At 42.2% G+C, this 19,470-nt stretch overlaps 2 protein-coding genes across 5 annotated transcripts in view; both read right to left on the bottom strand.

The window, feature by feature from the left end:
* Positions 1-13,496, bottom strand: part of ppil2 (peptidylprolyl isomerase (cyclophilin)-like 2) — a 69,176-nt gene extending 55,680 nt beyond the window's left edge. Inside the window, exons 1-7 of the mRNA XM_034171149.1 lie at positions 13,358-13,496; positions 13,109-13,158; positions 8,051-8,096; positions 5,753-5,815; positions 1,175-1,226; positions 649-700; positions 209-300 (exon numbers count right to left, since the gene is read on the bottom strand). Of these exons, the coding sequence (XP_034027040.1) occupies positions 209-300; positions 649-700; positions 1,175-1,226; positions 5,753-5,815; positions 8,051-8,096; positions 13,109-13,158; positions 13,358-13,389 (387 nt within the window). The 5' untranslated portion in view covers positions 13,390-13,496. The remainder of the gene's footprint in view (positions 1-208; positions 301-648; positions 701-1,174; positions 1,227-5,752; positions 5,816-8,050; positions 8,097-13,108; positions 13,159-13,357) is intronic.
* The window catches only part of LOC117511169 (STAM-binding protein-like A), a 42,785-nt gene that overhangs the window by 7,456 nt on the left and 15,859 nt on the right, over positions 1-19,470 (bottom strand). Inside the window, exons 8-10 of one of the 4 annotated variants that reach the window (XM_034171150.1) lie at positions 19,263-19,375; positions 18,930-19,029; positions 16,256-17,221 (exon numbers count right to left, since the gene is read on the bottom strand). In XM_034171150.1, the coding sequence (XP_034027041.1) occupies positions 17,165-17,221; positions 18,930-19,029; positions 19,263-19,375 (270 nt within the window). In that variant the 3' untranslated portion in view covers positions 16,256-17,164. Of the gene's footprint in view, positions 1-16,255; positions 17,222-18,912; positions 19,030-19,262; positions 19,414-19,470 lie in introns of those variants that run through there. The other 3 variants (XM_034171151.1, XR_004560903.1, XM_034171153.1) reach the window with 3 other exon arrangements.

Genomic DNA, 19,470 nt, shown 5'->3' with positions numbered 1-19,470 from the left:
CGGAACTCTCACTTACTCAACAACGTGATCTACATCCTAAACTATTTGTAGCCCTCAGCCTTTAGCACACCGAGAGGAAAAAAAAAAAATACTTAGTCTCAGTTAATTAGATAATTGAGAATACTATAATCACATAATTGAGATACTGATCTGTACTGAAGTGTTGGCAAAAGGCTCAAAATAGTGACAAGTGTACAATTCCACCAACCTCAAAAGAAAAGACGTTGCCAGTGACCTTGTTGGCAACAATGTGGGAATTATTTGTGAAGACCGTGTAGAGAACCGGGCAGTGATATTTTCCTGGAACACAATCAAAGAAAATCAAAGTTACTTTCAATCTGCTGCCACAGCAGAAAACTCATCTCCTCCAGAAGTCAAAGCGAGCCTTGTGTACCCTGCTCCCTGCTGAATCACATCTTCCTCCTCCACTCATTTGCTTTTACTGCCAAAAATTAATGGTCTGAGCCACACAAATTTCAAGCCAATTTGAAAGAATAATACAAAAAGAAGGGTGTGGTTTTAAATTTTACATTCTTAACTACCAATTTATTTTTCTGAGTGGTCCTTTATTCAGCTTGAACCTATACATAACATTATGGTACCACATAACACTTCGTGTTTAACTACATTCCACACATGTATAGTTACCATCATTGTTCTTGGCAAAGTTGAGCCGAACAAGGGACTTTGCTTCTAGTTTCTGTGGGAAATAAAATGAAACAATAGAGTCATTGCACAGCCATAAAAATGACACGATTCAACCATAATTTACAATAAATACAGTTTGACAGCCTTTCAGAGATCAGCCTGTTTGGCTTAACTTTCAGTGAATGATGCCGTTAGCAACACAACAGCTACAATGTCATTTTTTCAAGGTTTACATTTCATTATTAATAAATGATAATTACAATTCATTACTCAAATGCTTGACAAAGACTGACATTAAATATTGTGGGCCTTGTCAAATGTATTTTTTTGAAAGATGCCTGAAAAGTCCACTGCAGTTTCAGCGTCAGCAAATAAAATGAGATAAAAATCAAACTTTAACCACAACATGCAAATTCACATTTTAACCAATAAAAGTGTAGAAATCCTCCAGAGAAGGCATGGATAAAAGAAGCACAGAATGTAAAACTGTTTGGTTACAATGTGATGGATGTCAGTTGTTAGTTACCTCCCCAGAGATTGGACTAGTACCATACTTCTTGATCCATGGAACAATGCTCCTGAGAGAGAGAGAGTGAGAGAGAGTGAGAGAGAGAGAGAGAGAGAGAGAGAGTGAGAGAGAGTGAGAGAGAGTGAGAGAGAGTGAGAGAGAGAGAGAGAGAGAGAGAGAGTGAGAGAGAGTGAGAGAGAGAGAGAGAGAGAGGACAAAATATGTTTAAGTGTTATTTTATATAAACACTATTTGCCTTTTAAGCTGTTCTATTCTCTTCAGTGTGAAATCCCAGAAGTAAGGCAGGAGATGCCAGTGTACTGTCTTGCAAACTGACTCCGAAGTGTGACATTAAATGTGCTATGGCTTTTAAAAACAACTTGACATACAGAAAAAAAATTAAATGACTACATCTAATTACAGTATCATTTGCACAATGATGACTGAGTGAAACAGCAGCATATGATATCCATCCATTCTTGGAAAGATGAAAGTGACTGGCACGCAAGTTGAAAAAGTATCTGTTTATTCTTTTCCTTATTTCAATTTGTAGTTGATTTTCACAACAGCTTTGCACAGCAGTGCCACAAAAAGCTTGAGTTTTATAAAATACAAAACATGAAATTTCTGTTACTGATACCTCTGCACATGTGCAAAGCATAACATTTTAGATGGAAAGGCATAAAATATTTATTGTATAAAATAAGTACTGCTGGTGTGAGAAAGTGCACACAAAATACAGAAACTATCTGCTGAACTGTAAATAGCACAACACTGTAACGTCATAATAATACGACTATTATTGCTGTTTCTCAATATGTCAACCTAGTCAGGCTCGACACACACACACACACACACACACACACACACACACAATAAAAACGACTCATCGTGAGCAAATTTTTTTTAAGTTATAATGAAATTAATTGTAGTACATCTCTGGAATAACTGTATTCCCCAAGAAACATGTACTGGCAGCTCTGCTGAGGAAAACATTTTTCAAGCTCTTTTGTCCAGACACAGTACAGTTAGGTGCAGTCAGTCACATTGCAAAAAAATACCACAGAAATGATTATGCAGTATAAAATATTGCACTTCGTATATTAGTGCACAAGGTAAAGTGGTTATTATTATTATTTATTTTACACAATTTTAGGTTCACTTAAAAGTTCACCCAGTATTGGTGGAAGGAGGGGGAGAAAAAATAAAAATATATCTCTTGTCCCCTCAAACCCAAGAAAACGGTTCTCTCATATTCTGGAGCTACATTCTAGCAAATCAATGAAAGATAAAAGCAGACCCCTCCATGACCAGTAAAAAAAATGAAGGACCGAGACGTCGCCCAGTATGGCGGAGCCGGGGCCCCACCCTGGAGCCAGACCTGGGGTTGGGGCCTGGTGGTCGGGCCTTAGCCCATGGGGCCTGGACGGGCTCAGCCCGAAAGAGCGACGTGGGCCCGCCCTCCTGTGGGTTCTCCACCTGCAGAGGGGGCCATGGGGGTTGGGTGCAGAGAGGACTGGGTGGAGGTCGAGGGCGGGTGGCCCAGCGGCCTGGTTGATGCTCACAGCCCCTGGCTGTTGAGACGTGGAATGTCACCTCGCTGGGGGGGAAGGAGCCTGAGCTTGTGCGGGAGGTTGAGAGATACCGACTAGAGATAGTCGGGCTCACCTCCACGCACAGCATGGGCTCTGGTACCCAACTCCTGGAGAGGGGCTGGACGCTTCATTTTTCTGGCATTGCCCACGGGGAGAGGCGGAGAGCTGGGGTTGCATTGCTTATTGCTCCCCAGCTCAGTCGCCGTGTGTTGGAGTTCACTCCAGGGAACGAGAGGGTAGTGTCCCTACGCCTTTGGTCGGGGACAGGTCTCTCACTGTTGTCTCGGCCTATGGGCCGAGCGGCAGTGCAGAGTACCCAACCTTCTTGGAGTCCCTGGGAGGGGTACTAGATAGCGCTCTGACTGGGAACTCCATTGTTCTCCTGGGGGATTTCAGCGCCCACGTGGGCAGCGACAGTGAGACCTGGAGGGGGGTGATTGGGAAGCACGGCCTCCCCGATCTGAACCCGAGTGGTGTTCAGTTGTTGGACTTCTGTGCTAGTCACAGTTTATCCATCACAAACACCATGTTCGAGCACAAGGGTGTCCATAAGTGCATGTGGCATCAGGACACCCTGAGCCGGAGGTCGATGATCGACTTTGTAGTCGTATCATTTGACCTTTGGCCACGTGTCTCGGACACTCGAGTGAAGAGAGGGGCAGAGCTGTTGACCGATCACCACCTGGTGGTGAGCTGGATCCGCTGGGAGGGGAGGAAGCCGGTCAGACCTGGCAGGTCCAAACGTATCGTTAGGGTCTGCTGGGAATGACTGGCAGAACCCTCTGTCAGTGAGGTCTTCAACTCCCACCTCCGGGAGAGCTTCTCCCAGATCCCAGGGGAGGATGGAGACATGGAGTCCGAGTGGACCATGTTCTCCACCTCCATTGTCAATGCGGCCGCTCGTAGCTGTGGTCACAAGGTCTCTGGTGCCTGTCGCGGCGGCAATCCCCAAACCCGGTGGTGGATGCCAGAAGTAAGGGATGCCATCAAGCTGAAGAAGGAGTCCTACTTATCTTTGTTGGTAGGTGGGACCCCGGAGGCAGCTGACAGGTACTGGCAGGCCAAGCGTGCCGCAGCCCATGTGGTCGCAGAGGCAAAAACTCGGGTCTGGGAGGAGTTCGGGGAGGCCATGGAGGAGGACTATCAGTCGGCCTTGAAGAGATTCTGGCAAACCGTCCGACGCCTCAGGAGGCGGAAGCAGCTCTCCACCAGCACTGTTTACGGTGCGGGTGGGGAGCTGTTGACCCTGACTGGGGATGTTGTTGGGCGGTGAAGGAGTACTTCGAGGATCTCCTCAATCCCGTCGTCACGTCTTCCGAAGAGGAAGCAGAGACTGGGGACTCAGAGGCGGACTCATCCATTACCCAGGCCTAAGTCACCGAGGTGGTTAGAAAGCTCCTCGGTGGCAAGGCTCCTGGGGTGGATGAAATCCGTCCTGAGTACCTTACGTCTCTGGATGTTGTGGGACTGTCTTGGCTGACACGCCTCTGCAACATCGCGTGGTGATCGGGGACAGTGCCTCTGGATTGGCAAACCGGGGTGGTGGTCCCTCTGTTTAAGAAGGGGGACGGAGGGTGTGTTCCAACTATAGGTGGATCACACTCCTTAGCCTCCCCGGTAAGGTCTATTCCAGAGTACTGGAGAGGAGAATTCGACCGATGGTCGAACCTCGGATTCAGGAGGAGCAGTGTTGTTTTCGTCCTGGTCGCGGCACACTGGACCAGCTCTACACGCTCCATCGGGTGCTCGAGGGTTCATGGGAGTTCGCCCAACCAGTCCACATGTGATTTGTGGATCTGGAGAAGGCGTTCGACCGTGTCCCTCGGGGCACCCTGTGGGGGGTGCTCCCCGGTCCCTGTACGACCGCAGCAGGAGCTTGGTTCGCATTGCTGGTAGTAAGTCAAACCTGTTTCTAGTGCATGTTGGCCTCCACCAGGGCTGCCCTTTGTCACCGGTTCTGTTCATTATTTTTATGGACAGAATTTCTAGGCGCAGCCAGGGGGTAGAGGGGGTCTGGTTTGGGAACCACAGAATCTCGTCTCTGTTTGCGGACGATGTGGTTCTGTTGGCTTTGTCAAATCAGGACCTTCAGCGTGCACTGGGGCGGTTTGCAGCCGAGTGTGAAGCATCCGGGATGAGAATCAGCACCTCCAAATCCGAGGCCATGGTTCTCGAACGGAAAAAGGTGCTTTGCCCTCTTCAGGTCGGTGGCGTGTCCTTGCCTCAAGTGGAGGAGTTTAAGTATCTCGAGTTCTTGTTCACGAGTGAGGGACGGATGGAGCGTGAGATCGATAGACGGATCGGTGCAGCATCTGCAGTGATGCGGTCGCTGTATCAGACCGTCGCAGTGAAGAGAGCGCTGAGCAAGGGGGGACAAAGCTCTCGATTTACCGATCGATCTACGTTCCGATCCTCACCTATGGTCATGAGATTTGGCTCATGCCCGAAAGAACGAGATCGCAAGTACAAGCGGCCGAGATGAGTTTCCTCCGCAGGGTGGCTGGGCGCTCCCTTAGAAATAGGGTGAGGAGCTCGGTCACTCGGGAGGGGCTCGGAGTCGAGCCGCTGCTCCTCCACGTCGAAAGGAGTCAGTTGAGGTGGCTCGGGCATCTTTTCTGGATGCCCCCCTGGATGCCTCGCTGGAGAGGTGTTCTGGGCACGTCCCATTGGGAGGAGGCCCCGGGGAAGACCCAGGACACGCTGGAGGGACTACATCTCTCAGCTGGCTTGGGAACGCCTTGGGGTTCCCCCAGAGGAGCTGGGTGTGTGTGGATCGGGAGGTCTGGACGGCTTTGCTTGAGCTGCTGCCCCCGCGACCCGACTCCGGATAAAGCGGAAGAAAATGGATGGATGGATGGATAAAAGCAGACCCCTGACAACAAATTATGCACACACTAGAGGGTGACACAAAGCATATATATACAAAAATTTTGTTTTGGTATTGCAGCTATATTTCTTCTCAGCTCTGGAGCTTGGTTTGTATTTAGCATCTTTTACTCACAGCAGGTCAAAGACGACTCCATCCACAGTACAGACAGGATACTCAAATGGCTGAAGGGACAAGCTGAGATATTCAACAGAACAACAGAAACAAAATGGGAAGATATCACTGACAATTACTTAATACAACTACAATTTCAGAAAAAAAAAAAAAAAACTTTTTAAGCCAGTACATCTCACTCTACTTGACTTAGTATGTAAACAAATGAAAACTTATGTTCAGGACAACAAGCTTTCATGAGTTACAGTCCAGCTTTCAGCCACTGTGTTCCACAGATACCCATTGAGTTCATTTGATGGATTATATTAAACTTCAACAAGACAAAAGGCCAACACACACGTGTGATTCTTCTTGAGTTCCAAAAAGCCTTTGATACTGTCAATCACAAAATTCTACTATCAAAATTAGAGGTCTTAAGATTTCAGAAACCTATTATAGCTTGGTTTCAATTCTACCTTTATGGAAGGTTGCAGTCAGTGGAGGTTGGGGGGACCCTTTCCACTCCTGCCATTTGTTTTTTTGTGGGGTACATCAGGGCTCTATCCTGGGTCCCCTATTATTTCTTATTTATGTGAATGACATGTCCTCAGCAGTTTCTTGTAAGCTGCTGTTGTATGCTGATGATTCTGCTTTACTAGTAGCTGGCAAAGATGTCTCAGAGATTCAGCAACTCTGAAATTGAGTCCCTCAGAGAATGGCTGACCAGACTCTATCAGCAGATATAATAGCTGAGAAAATTCTCAATAAATCAAGAGCTAAATTGAAGGTTTTATATCAACAGGCCAAGCATTTCAATATGAAGACAAAGAGGTCACTTGGCCACTTTTATCCAATGTTATTTGGATACACCAGTGTGTCTTGGTTTTCTGGTCTAACCAAGACAAATAACATGAAGTTGCAGGTTATGCAGAATAGGATAATACGCTTCCCCCTTGACGCCCATCCCCAGTCACATATTGGCCTTGACAAATTCAATATGGTTCATGTGTTCTCGGCTGACTTTAGAGTGGGCCAACTTAAACTAAATCACGTTTGCTGTGGTACAGAAATCTGCCCCAGACTATCCAATTTCATATTATAAATTTAATTCAGAAACCACAGCATTAACACTAGATCCAATGCCTTGTCCTTGGTTATCCCCTCGGTTATGGCCTTTGGGACAACATATTTTTCTTATACTGGCGCTAAGATATGGAAGAGCCTTGATTTCCAATCAAAATCCTACAGAAATAAATGTTATTTTAAAAATAGGGTAAAGCATCTTTTTGTTCCTTGATGGTCAACAATTTTACTAATAACCTTGTCTATTTTTAGACTTCATTACCTGCTGTCTGTAAATATTGATTTAATGTGTAAATACCATACTTATATTCTTTTTTTATTATGTTTTGTTGTCAATATTGTTAACAGTTACCTCTAGTCATATTCTATCTGATTTATTTTGGGTCACAATGGAAACAAGTGCATCTGATCTGTTGCTTTTTGTGTTACCCTGCATTTTTAATGCATTCTTGTTTTTACATTATACAAATCAAATCAAATACTTGTGGATAGTATTGTCAACAATAATATGTCTTATTAGTGCTGATATCCACAAACAAAATTAATTTGTAGAAAACAGTCACAATGAGGTCCATAAGCATTTGGAACGTGGATAAAATTGCCTCTGTAAACCACAATGGAGTTGAAATGCAACAATCAAGATATGCTTGTGAGTGTATATTTTCAGCTTTAATTCAACAGTTAAACAAAAAGATTGCACTCACCATTTAGGAATTACAGCCATTTTATATGTAGTCTATACAGTCAGAGTCCACAAGTAAACTAACAAATATATATAAAATAATATAAAATATAATATAAAATAATAATAAAAATGACGACTTAAATACAAGGTTTACATCATCACTTTTACATCTAGTTTTCTTTCGACAAGTCAGAAGATGGATGCACGAACATTTCCAAGTCACTAAATGTGTCTTGGACTTTACGGTACATGTCTTGGTAGCTTCCTTCACTAGTCTTCTCCTTGCACAGTCACTCAGTTTATGAGAACTGCCTACTCCAGACAGATTTACCACAGAGTACCACACAGTCTGCATTTCTTTTATTCAGTAACTTGTAAATATTCATGTTGTTATCCCATGACTTGGCAAAAAAAAAAAAAAATAGAAAAACTACAAGAATGTAGTTTCATTTCATCTCCACTGTGGTGATGTGCAGATGAAAAATTACAAAACTTATGCAGCTGAATGTCTCTGAAGTTATGCTATGAAGAGAATAAGAAAACAAACCTACCTGCAGTGGTCAAATGGAAGCCGTCTGAAGTTTGCCTGTGGGATTTCTGAAATGTAAATAATATTAAGTAAAAAGTGTTAGTCTCCAACTATTTAGCTGTTTGTCTGAATGACATCTTTATCATCAAATTATTAATGGTTTTGTATCCTTTCAATATATGATGTTCTTAAGATACTATATACTGTAGATACTGGTACTTATACCTCTTGTGGTGAATCAACCAAATCAGCAACACACATGACAGTGTCAAATCTTGTGGTCAAAGTTCATGCTTACCCACTTTAGTAAATAAAACGTAGAAGCCACATTAATGGAGTGCGTGATCCATTTTATATCTTGCCCTTAAAGTTAAATTAGCAGCATGCCAGGACCATATTGTTCCGTGGTGTGATGATAGCCATGGTATGAAAAGTGGAAAAAACAAATTTGTCCAGTACACGGGTGGAAACAAGGGTTAGGGTTAGTGATTCAACATATGTCCTACATACTTTTCCAAAGGAATTGCAAGATCTCGAAGGAAGTGTTGAGTGATCTAAATATGTATAATTATTCATTTTACTTTTATCTGTTACATATCCGGGTATTTGATAATGTAATGGCTACATTACCGAACTGCGATAGACTGGCGTACTGTCCAGGGGGTACCCCGCCTCATGCCCTACGACTGCTAGGATAGGCTCCAACCTCCCGTGAACCATAACTGGAGTAAGTGGGCATAGAAAATGGATGGATGGATGTCTATATTACAGAATACTACCACATAGGCCTGATGATTAACATGTCAAAGCGTAAAGTGCAGTGCACTGGTTACCATTACACACGTTATACACACACACAAACATACAGTGGCTTGCAAAAGTATTCAGCCCCTTGGTATTTCATGCATTTTAATTTGTTTAGGGCATTTCAAATAGAAAAAGTAAATCAGGCTTCTCGATATAAAAATTTCTAAAATTATCTTCTTTAGACTCAAACTGAGATAACTAAAAATATAAAAACCAAGATGATGGTTACATAAGTAATGAGCCCCTTTGGTATAATACCTGCAAATAATCAGTTTAATTGCCTGTTTTCTTGAGTGACTGTGCAAGAAGGAGAAGAGTGAGGAAAGTCACCAAGACACCCAGACAACCCAGAAGAAGTTACAGGCTTCTGTGGCTGTGACTGGAAAAATTGTGCACAGTGCATGTTTTGCATTTTGTATCCCCAGTTATACAGCTTCATGATGAAATGGTACAGAGGAGTCTTTTATAAAAAAAAAAAAAGCCCCGAAAGTTCAGCTACAATTTGAAAAATGCAAAACATGCACAATTTCTCCAATCACAACCACAGAAGCCTGTAACTTCTTCACATGTGCGCGCGTGAACGAACGTCCATGAGTGGACTAGAGATGTCCAGACTTTTTACTGGATATTTCTGGCAATCAGTCTGTGAGCAGGACTTTTATGGATTTTATTTAAACACATTTGTGAGAGAAGAAGCTGCTGCTGCCTCACAGTGCCTCTCTTCACCAGACAGCTCCACACAGAGAAGGAGCTGAGCTGCAATCAGCATTTTTTTCCTGTGGTCTTTTTTTTCCCCCAGAGTGTAGTTTTTACTGCATTGAGTACACTGTATAAAAACAATCCTGCGTGATTTATACTGGAACACAGCAGGAATCATAAACTGGCTTCCGAGTCACACTGGGTAACGCCTCTTTGCCCCAACTTGCGCTGGAACCACTTTCTTTCTGCGTCGAGCACAGGACGCCAAAAAAATTAAACAGGTTTCATTTTTCGGCACCCGACTTGCTTCCTCCTTTACGCCCCTCGCGCTGTTGTGGCACCGAGCTGCATTGTCTCGGCACTGACTTGCTTCCACGCGGCAGCATCATAATGACGCACGGCGCAACTGGGAGCAACCGGGAGCACCCCCGTGTGAAAGAACCTTTAAACACTATAAACTATCACGTGTATATTCTATGGTAGCACACCTCACAATTTACATTGTCTTTTATATGAAATCCATCTCAACATAACAGTTGTTCAGGTCTGCTTTGCCTTGTTATCCGCTCTGTTCAAACCTTTGGACAGTTTTCTTTTACCAGTGCCAAGCTTTGGAATGGTTTACCAGGGCACATCAATTCTCAGTCTGCTAAAGCCCATTTTAAAGCTTTCTAGTCAAAACATCCACCGCCAAAAGGTCCACACCTAAAACATCCAAAGTACACACCGAAATGTCTGAATAACATGCATCTCTTAAATTTGAGATAGCTCTGTCCACCTTATTCCTGAGGGTGCAACTTCCTGTTCAGACTGGCTATATACACACAGGGTTGTGCATATTGTGAGGAACATGTGCTGTTCATGGTTGTAGTAACAACCAGACAAAGTTAAATCTGCGGCCACAACAGTGATGTTTTTAACATACAGCCAGACTGAGAGTTTCCACCACCAACTGAAGGATATGGCTAAAAAAACTAAACTTGAAAAGACCACCTAAAATGTTATACATGTGCTCTTTTCACTTTGCTGACAAGAAGCCCACAGAGGAACATCTTAATTTGTGGTTGGGATGTGACAGACCACTGGAGAAGATAAAGAGGACTGACAGCAGTGTCACCAGAATAACAGGTATGATTTCATATTTGTGGAGGACAAATTGCTGTAGGCTTAATCATTAGCAACAACATGTATGACCTTTTTCTGAACAGTTACAACGTAACATGCATTTGGACTGCTGGTCAATATGAATCTAAAAATGCCAATGATCAAGGACTTTAAGGCTTCTGCTGGCCTCTACTGGTGATGCCTGTAACAATAAAAATGATAATAATGAATAAATAAAAATGTCAATACTTGATATTATTATTATACATTAACAAAAAAACATTACTTGAATTTAATGTATTGTGATTTTAGAATCCCCAAATAAAGGATTTTGGCTGAACAGTAAGTTTATGTGTTTTATCTCTAATCCTAAAAGGTAAATATTTGAAAAATTTCCTGAGACTTTTCACCAGGTGGCACCACCAATCAGTCACACTGTATTTCTTGAAAGTTAGCCATTTTTTCAATGTGCGAGGGCAAGTACATGTAAGAGTTACAGTTGTCTATTTTTTTTTTTCTGTGGGAAAATGCTTAGAAAACATATTTAATATAATATAATTACTATAGTAGAGTGTGGACATTTTGGCAAAGTCTTGTAGATGTTTTGGGCTTGTGGATGTTTTGAGTGGTCTTTTTTTGCTTGTGGACATTCTGATCTGATAACATTTTAAATATCATGTTAAAACTTTTAAGAGTGGCACTTAATCCATTTATTACATCTTAACTTTTATTCACTGATTAGTAGTTAAATATTCATTTTTAAACAGGCTGGCATTACTTATTTTAAATATACGAGGTCTGTTAGAAAAGTATCCAACCTTTTTATTTTTTTCAAAAACCATATTGATTTGAATCACGTGTGATTGCATCAGCCAAGCTTGAACCTTCGTGCGCATGCGTGAGTTTTTTCACACCTGTCGGTTGAGCAGGCTTTGTGTGAGCAGTGGTCCACCCCCTCATCGGATTTTTATTGCGAATAAAATGTCTGAACGATTTGGAGCTTTGCTGCATCAAATTTTTCCAGAAACTGTGAGACCTCCAGGTGGACACCATTCGGAAAATTCAGATGGCTTTCAGGGATGATTTTATGGGGATTACACAGATTAACGAGTGCTCCAGCCGGTTTAAAGACCGCCCACAGCGTCTGAGAGCGCGGCGCACTCCGAGCGCCGATCGACAAGCTGAAACCCCGCTGAAACAACCAGATCATTTCCAAAGTGAAGGCTTTGTTGATCCGGGATGTCGTCTGACTTACACAACAATGGCAGAAGACGTGGACATCAGTACTTTTTTGGCAGATTCCACTGTTACAGGAGTTTTTTTTCATGGAAAGAGGAGCGGAGGGATGCGCCACCGTGCCGCTCATGGCGCGGCACAAAACCACCTCCGTGTTGGTCTCACAGGACAGCTTTCAGATGGCTTTTCAGTCGTGTGACTATCCGAGAAATTGTGCATGAGCTGGACATGCCCCAACATGTCCTGTGAGGCTTCATCACGGCGTTGCTTTGCGCCATGCAGACCAACACGGACGTGGTTTTGTGCCGCGCCATGAGCGGCACGGTGGCGCATCCCTCCGCTCCTCTTTCCATGAAAAAAAAACTCCTGTAACAGTGGAATCTGCCAAAAAAGTACTGATGTCCACGTCTTCTGCCATTGTTGTGTAAGTCAGACGACGTCCCGAATCAACAAAGCCTTTACGTTGGAAATGATCTGGTTGTTTCAGCCTGTCGATAGGCACTCAGAGTGCACCGCGCTCTCATACGCTGTGGGCGGTCTTTAAACCGGCTGGAGCACTCCTTAATCTGTGTAATCCCACATAAAATCATCCCTGAAAGCCATCTGAATTTTCCGAATGGTGTCCACCTGGAGGTCTATCACAGTTTCTGGAAAAATTTGATGCAGCAAAGCTCCAAATCGTTCAAATCATAAAAATCCGACGAGAGGGGTGGACCACTGCTCACACAAAGCCTGCTCACAGGCGAATGATACAACCGACAGGCGTGAAAAAACTCACGCATGCGCACGAAGGTTCAAGCTTGGCTGATGCAATCACACGTGATTCAAATCCATATGGTTTTTGAAAAAAATAAAAAGTTCGGATACTTTTCTAACAGACCTCGTATATATTTTGTAGTTATACACCAATTCTTGGTTTTCTACATTAGTTATGGGTTGTTGTTACTGTTAACTTATTAAATATTATGCTACATATTTATTTGGTTTTATCTTTACTTGCATAACTTTTGTTTTATTTGATAAAATGTGTATGGACCATAAACGTTTTCAGTTTCTTGTGCCATCCATATTTTTTTATGTAAATGCATTATCTCTTGCCTTATGCTACGTACATTTTCATTATTATTTTGTGTCAGTATATACTTGCTGATATCTTACTAAATGTGGCTGTTCTTTTTCTTGCATTTGCCTGATAGGTGGTGCGTGTTTCTTTTTTCTAGATTAGAATAATTACCTGCTCGTTTTCCTCCATAAAAGTTGGTGTACTCTGTACATGTGATATACCTGTTAGGACAGTGAGAGAAGTAAAATAATGAAGCAGCGCTGCACAATTTAAGCATATATTAAAAGTTAGCCTTTACTTGAAGAGACCAGCTAGCTAGGACTAACGTTAGCATTCACTATACTGTACACCATTACGCAACAAACCAAACGTTTCAAATTAGCCCTGTGACACTGACGGCAATGACAATACTTTACATACATTTTATCTTTTTGATGCTGACGCTTCCCCATTTTGAGTTTTTGAGAGGGTTTTTTGCTAACAAAATTAAGCACTTTGCTGTTCAGTTCCTCGTTTGCTATTCGCGGTCTTTATTTATGGTCGTCAACTTGTCACAAACGTCCTCTGTCGCCTCCCACAGGCAAAAAAAAAAAAAAAAAAAACAACAACTTTATTGTCGCTGGCCGCTGCATCAGAGGCCTTTACTTTTAGGAATGGCAGGGGAACAGGGAGAACGGAGTTAGAATATGGATAATTTGCAGGAGAAAGATGGGAGCAGTACTTGGGTACCAGGGTGGGTAAATAAGGAATCAAAGACGATAAGGAATGAGGGATCAGAAAGTGAGGAACAGTTTAATGTGAGATTTGAAGAGAGATTTGTCTGAGAGGACTGAAATTTCATCTGTGCTGTATGTTGAGCATGTATAGCATATTTGACAATAAAGCTGACTTTGACTTTGACTTTGAAGGGGAAGGAGGAGTTAAACACTTGGACCCATTAACACATACAAAAATAATTTGCTGTGGTTATTCTGTGACCAGAACAGGACTCACTTTGGCTATTTGTCTGGAAATTCCAGTCACGCGTTGTGATTGGTTGAATGCGAGGATGTCATTCATTGGTAGTAGACTTATTTTCATCGCTCTCGCTGTCCAGCATGTTTTGTTGTTGTTTGTTTTTTTGATTCAAGACTTAAGAGGGATCATATAATGAAAGTGGCTGACAAATGTAAAAAGACAAACATAATGAGGTGTCTTGCTGGAACAGAGTGGGGAGCAGATTTGCCATCCTTAAAGGAAATTTATGTGTATTTGATAAGTTTGGTGTAATGAGTCTGCCTCCACGTTTTGTCTTGGTTGAATCTAGTTCAAGCTAAAGCTCTCAGAACATGTACAGGAGCGGTGTGTTCATCTCCAGTGTGCGATCTGCAGGTTGAAACAGGAGAAATGACACTTGGCTTGTGTCAAAAGCAACTTCAGGCTAATTATTAGATAAACCTGATGGGTCAGAGAGACAATCACCCGGTTAAAGTAGTGATTCAGCAAAGCTGGGAGAGAGAAGTGGCAAAATTGTCAAACTTTGGATGATCAGGAGAGGTTGTAGCAAAGGAGCTATGATAACATGACAAAGTCTTCTGTCCAGGAATTTTGTGGCCTCCTGTTCCTTTGTGGCAGATACCCAAGGTTGACCTCGCACTACTTGAATCTAAGAGATTAAATAATAATGGAGTCCTGATCAATGCATTTCATAAGCATATAACAGCGAGGTACCAAGGACATGTTACTTTTTACTGATGGGTCAAAGGATCCAGAAACAGGTGCTACTGGAGCAGCTTTTGTGGTCCAAGGATGGAATATCGAGTCATGCAAGAGAACATCATATTTCCTGAATGTATTCACAGTGGAGTTAGTGGGTGTTGTAATGGCAGTCCAATGTACAGCACTGATTTATCATGGTAAAGTGTTTATGTGCAGTGACTCTGTGTCAGCTATCAATAGCATTGGGACAGGTTCATCCAGGAGTTGGCAAGACCTCATTAACAACATTCTTTTGGAAATTAGGGATGTGGCAAGGAAAGGGGTTGAGACATTATGTGGGTTCCAGTGCCTAGGTATACCAACAAATAAGGAGGTGGATAAGTTGGCCAAAAAAGCTGTGACAAATGAAAACATAGACATCAGTATCAAGCGTTCTTTTCTATAGAAAAGTTTTTGTTAATATTAATATAAAATAGAAGATGTAGGAAAATCTTTTAACTTGAGGTGTGTCTAATTGGTCAAACATCTCATAACCATCACGCATTGATTTGGGGTCTCTAAGTTATCTGGCATGCAAGCTATTGAGGAAAAAACTTTCAGACAGTAATTTATTGACAGCTCCTAGGTTGGCTGCCACCAACACCAAATGAAAGCAATGAATATCCGAATGTCCAACATCCAACTAACTTCACTGTGCCATTTTCACATGCTAGCAGATCGGAAAATATCCGCAAAAAACATAGGTCCCGAAGGCCAGTCCACACAATGTTCATCATATGCAGTTGTGCTCCAAAGTTTACATACAAAGATTTTTTTTGTTTCTTTTGGTCATTTTCATAACAAAAAAACTTTTTCCCCCCACTCATGGACAACTGTGTTTACTCTTTTTAAATCATAATGACAACAGAAACTAGTGACCCTGACCTAAAGTTTACATACTCCTGTTCTTAATACCATTAATTGCCCCCTTTAACATCAATGACAGCTTGGAGTCTTTTGTGGTAGTTGTGGATGAGGCTCTCTGATGGTAAAACTGACAGTGAATATGTTTGGACTTTATATCAGTTATCAAGAAATACAAACAGTATGGCACTCTACAGTAAATCTGCATGGAGTAGACAGTTCTCAAAAACTGAGCGACTGTACAAGCAGGAGAAGAGTGAGGAAAGTCACCAAGACATCCTGACAACCCAGAAGTTATAGGCCTATGTGGCTGTGATCAGAGAAACTGTGCACAGTGCAAGTTTTGCATTTTGTATATCCAGCTATGCAGCTTCATAATGAACTGGTATAGTGGATGATTTTCTTAAAAGAAGACTTGAAAGTTTAGTGACAAATTGTCTGGATGCAAGCCTGGACTTGATCTGTTTTAGTCTACTCCACTATGAAGCTAAGAGTGGCGATGCAATAATGACCAGAATCAACAATACTATGTTCAGTAAATCATAAGGGACCTTATAGGATCTTGATGCAACCTGATTCTGCTCAAATCTGAAATAATCTGAGATAAGAAAGTGTGACTGACATATGGACAGAGTGATGTGGAATTCTATATTCCTGTTTTGGTAAATGAGAGATTTAAACAAAGGGCAATATCATGTAGAATAAATGAATGCAGACTGAGTTTCATTTCACCTTGGCATTTGATTTATTGAAGGTACTCTTAGGGTAGTATCTAATCTTTCACTTCTCATGAGAACAGGAAACAAAAATGGTTAGGTGCTTAAACCTTAGCCAGGTAGTTTATTATTCATAGCAGAAGGTACATTCAGGTTCCCTGTTGAACACATCTTCTGAAGCACAGACCCACACCAATGTCCTCTCCCAAATCACACTGTTATTTATAATAATAATTAAAACAAAAACATGCAGAACATGGATGTGTTATAAGCAGGAATACAAACTAACCTCCTTTGACAAAACGCATACTGTTAAGTGACTTTTATACAGAGTATAAAAATACAATACAGTGCAGGAATATGGACACTACCTGCATACCTGAGTTATAATTGGCTTTTTTCTCTCATCACATGTAGCATTTCAACAGGTGATGAATGAAAAGGCCAATTCAATGGAACAGAAAGACTTTATAACAAACTTCTGGATTCACGCTGAACTTCATGTTGCATAACTGACAAAGACTAATCTTATCCTTGGCACTTATTTGTCAGTCATAACCAAAGTCTGATAAAACTGACCAAGAACCTTAGGTTGACAGCCACCTGTCCCTGACAAACATCACATTAATGACAAAAAAAAAACAAAGGCTAAACAGTTTTTTTTAATGTCCATAGTGATGACAGAGGAGGGGCTGAAGAGTCACTGATCTCCCAGTTAGCTGGATAGTAGTTTGCCTGGAAAGTGCAAATATACTCGTATGGTGGGGGGTTGCTTCACAATGTTGTTCCCTTCAACAACATTTGATGTCCATATAAATGGCAACCGGTTATTAGTTTCAACTGTTCACAACTTAAAACGTGTGTCTTCTTTACAATAAAAGAGTCAGAGTGTTCTGGTGGAAAAGCATCATCACCGCAAATCCAACATGGACACAGTGCCATCGGTGATGGTGACATGACCTGCATGCTGAAGTGGAGAAATAAATCAGAGTTAGTTTGGATTCTGCTGAGATATAAATTTGTAACCTGCTGCCCCCCCCCCCCAAAAAAAAAGACAAAAAAAAAAAGAAAGAAAAGTCACAGGAATGAAAAATGTTTTCATTAGTTCCTTCACACATCAAACCTCACCGATAATAATAATGTGGAATTCCAAAACAGCACCCACAAAATGAAAACATTCCAATCTCCTTCAGAATAAACATATAAACCCACCGAACAAAGAAAACCTCTGTTTTAGTTTAGTTTCTGTTAATTTACTTGACTGAGCTATGTGAAAGACAATAATATACACGCATGGTGAATCTGGACATGTTTCAGTGTGATGACGCTAGTTCCTGCTCGAGGTGCTAGTCAGGTCTGGGAACAAGTCCTGGTGCCACATCAACCCTTAAGCCCTGGATGGCAACCACTCAGGCAGACAAGTGGTCCATCTCCACCTCTTGAAAATATCCACATGCCACAGCCAAGTCAAACGTGTGGGTCCCCTTGGCATTCACCAGACACAGGGGTCCTCAAAACTGAGGCGCCTGTGTGCTGGATGATGTCCAGAGAAACACATTTAGGTCAGGAGAGTCACAGGGAACTCGCATGCGCACTCATCCATGACTTTAGTCTAGAAAGTACCTGCATCCAATATGACAGCAATATCTGGAATTGTTGAGTTATCACAGTGACAAGATTTTGACCATGACCTACTCTTACTTAGGTCAGAAAGATCAGAGTGCTCATGTGCAAACTGTTCCAAGATTTTGGACCACACAGCATGTGTATCTGGTATCAAAGCACGACCTGGAAATGTTGCGTTATTGCAGCAACAAAGTTTTAACTGTAACTTATTTTTAATTACATAACCAGAGTGGTTCAAGATGCCTAATCTGCATTGTCTCAGGCCACCCAGCTGTAAACGGGTACAGCTGGGTGGCCTTTGCTGGAGAAGCAACCTGCACTGCACTGGCATCCTTTCCAGGGGAAGTCATAGACTCCCATCTGCTTCATGCTACAAAATCCAGAGATAAGCACAGGTCCCAACAGGCATCACAGCCAATGTAGAACCAGAGTGACAGAGGTCACAAGGGATCCAGAGTACTTATCCAAGATTTTGATCCAGAGAGCAAGTACAGGCAATACGAAAGGGACACAAAACACTGATGAGGCCATGTGTATCCAATAAAAAATGATACCTGGATCTGGGGGTGTGATGGTGAGATCCACAGGCAGAACCCATTTTACTTTGTGGACACTAGCAAAGCAGGTGCCTTATTGATAAGGATGTCAGGGAGTGGACCAGGCTAAAGGGACATCAAGGGTATTCCCATGTAACGCATGACTAATAGATAGATGGCAGGTTTGAAGTGACAAGGATCACCCAGAGGTTTGCCTGGGTGGTCAGCTGTAAAGGCACCGAGTAGTTCTGAGGTGATGGATGCAGAAACAAACAGCAGAGGTAGATGTTCCGAAATGTGGCATAACATGACCAAGTGGAGGTTGTTCAGTCATGTCCAACTGGGAGAAAATCCTGGGGTAGACCCAGCATAGGGGAAAGGGACATCTGGTCAGGCTAACTCAACCGTGAGCCAATTTGGGTTTAGTGGTGAACATGGAAGGATGGCTAGAAAACTCAAATGTAAACCGTAATCCACAAACAGCATTTGGTTGCACAGTTTAAGTGTACTCACTGTAAAAAGAGGGGGTTCTTTGCTGTGAGGGTGAAAGCCCTTCTGTTTACACGTCGAGATCTCATGTGTTCCTCGATCCGTCAGCTTGAAGTATCCGATCCTTAAACAACACATGGATCAAACACGTACTGTCAAACATGAATGCAGAAAAAGTAACACACAAGTAAAGTTTTGAAAACAGAGCTAAAAAATTGTTTTGAACTTCTTTTATAAGTTTAATATGGGATATGATCAATATTACTGTAAATGAATAACATCTCCAATAATACTGGCAACAGAGAAATAAAGTTCCAAACCACTGAATAACTGAAACATTTATGCTTTCCAACTCACTCATTGAACTTGGGTGAGCAGACGATGGCGATGGCCTCCGGCAGCATCATCTGGTAAGAACAATGCGTGTGGAGGTCAACGCTGGACAAGAAGGCTGTTTGCGTCGGGTGAGTCTGGGAAACATGAGGTGGCCAGAATTCAGTATATTCAGCTGTTTGTGTGCATTTAACAAAATACAAACTTGGATGGTTAAGATACATCACTGTTT

Source organism: Thalassophryne amazonica, chromosome 5 (genome assembly GCF_902500255.1).
Source record: "Thalassophryne amazonica chromosome 5, fThaAma1.1, whole genome shotgun sequence".
In the NCBI taxonomy this organism is placed as follows: domain Eukaryota; kingdom Metazoa; phylum Chordata; class Actinopteri; order Batrachoidiformes; family Batrachoididae; genus Thalassophryne; species Thalassophryne amazonica.
The sequence above is the reverse complement of the archived record's forward strand: the minus strand, read 5'-3'. Positions and strand labels throughout refer to the sequence as shown.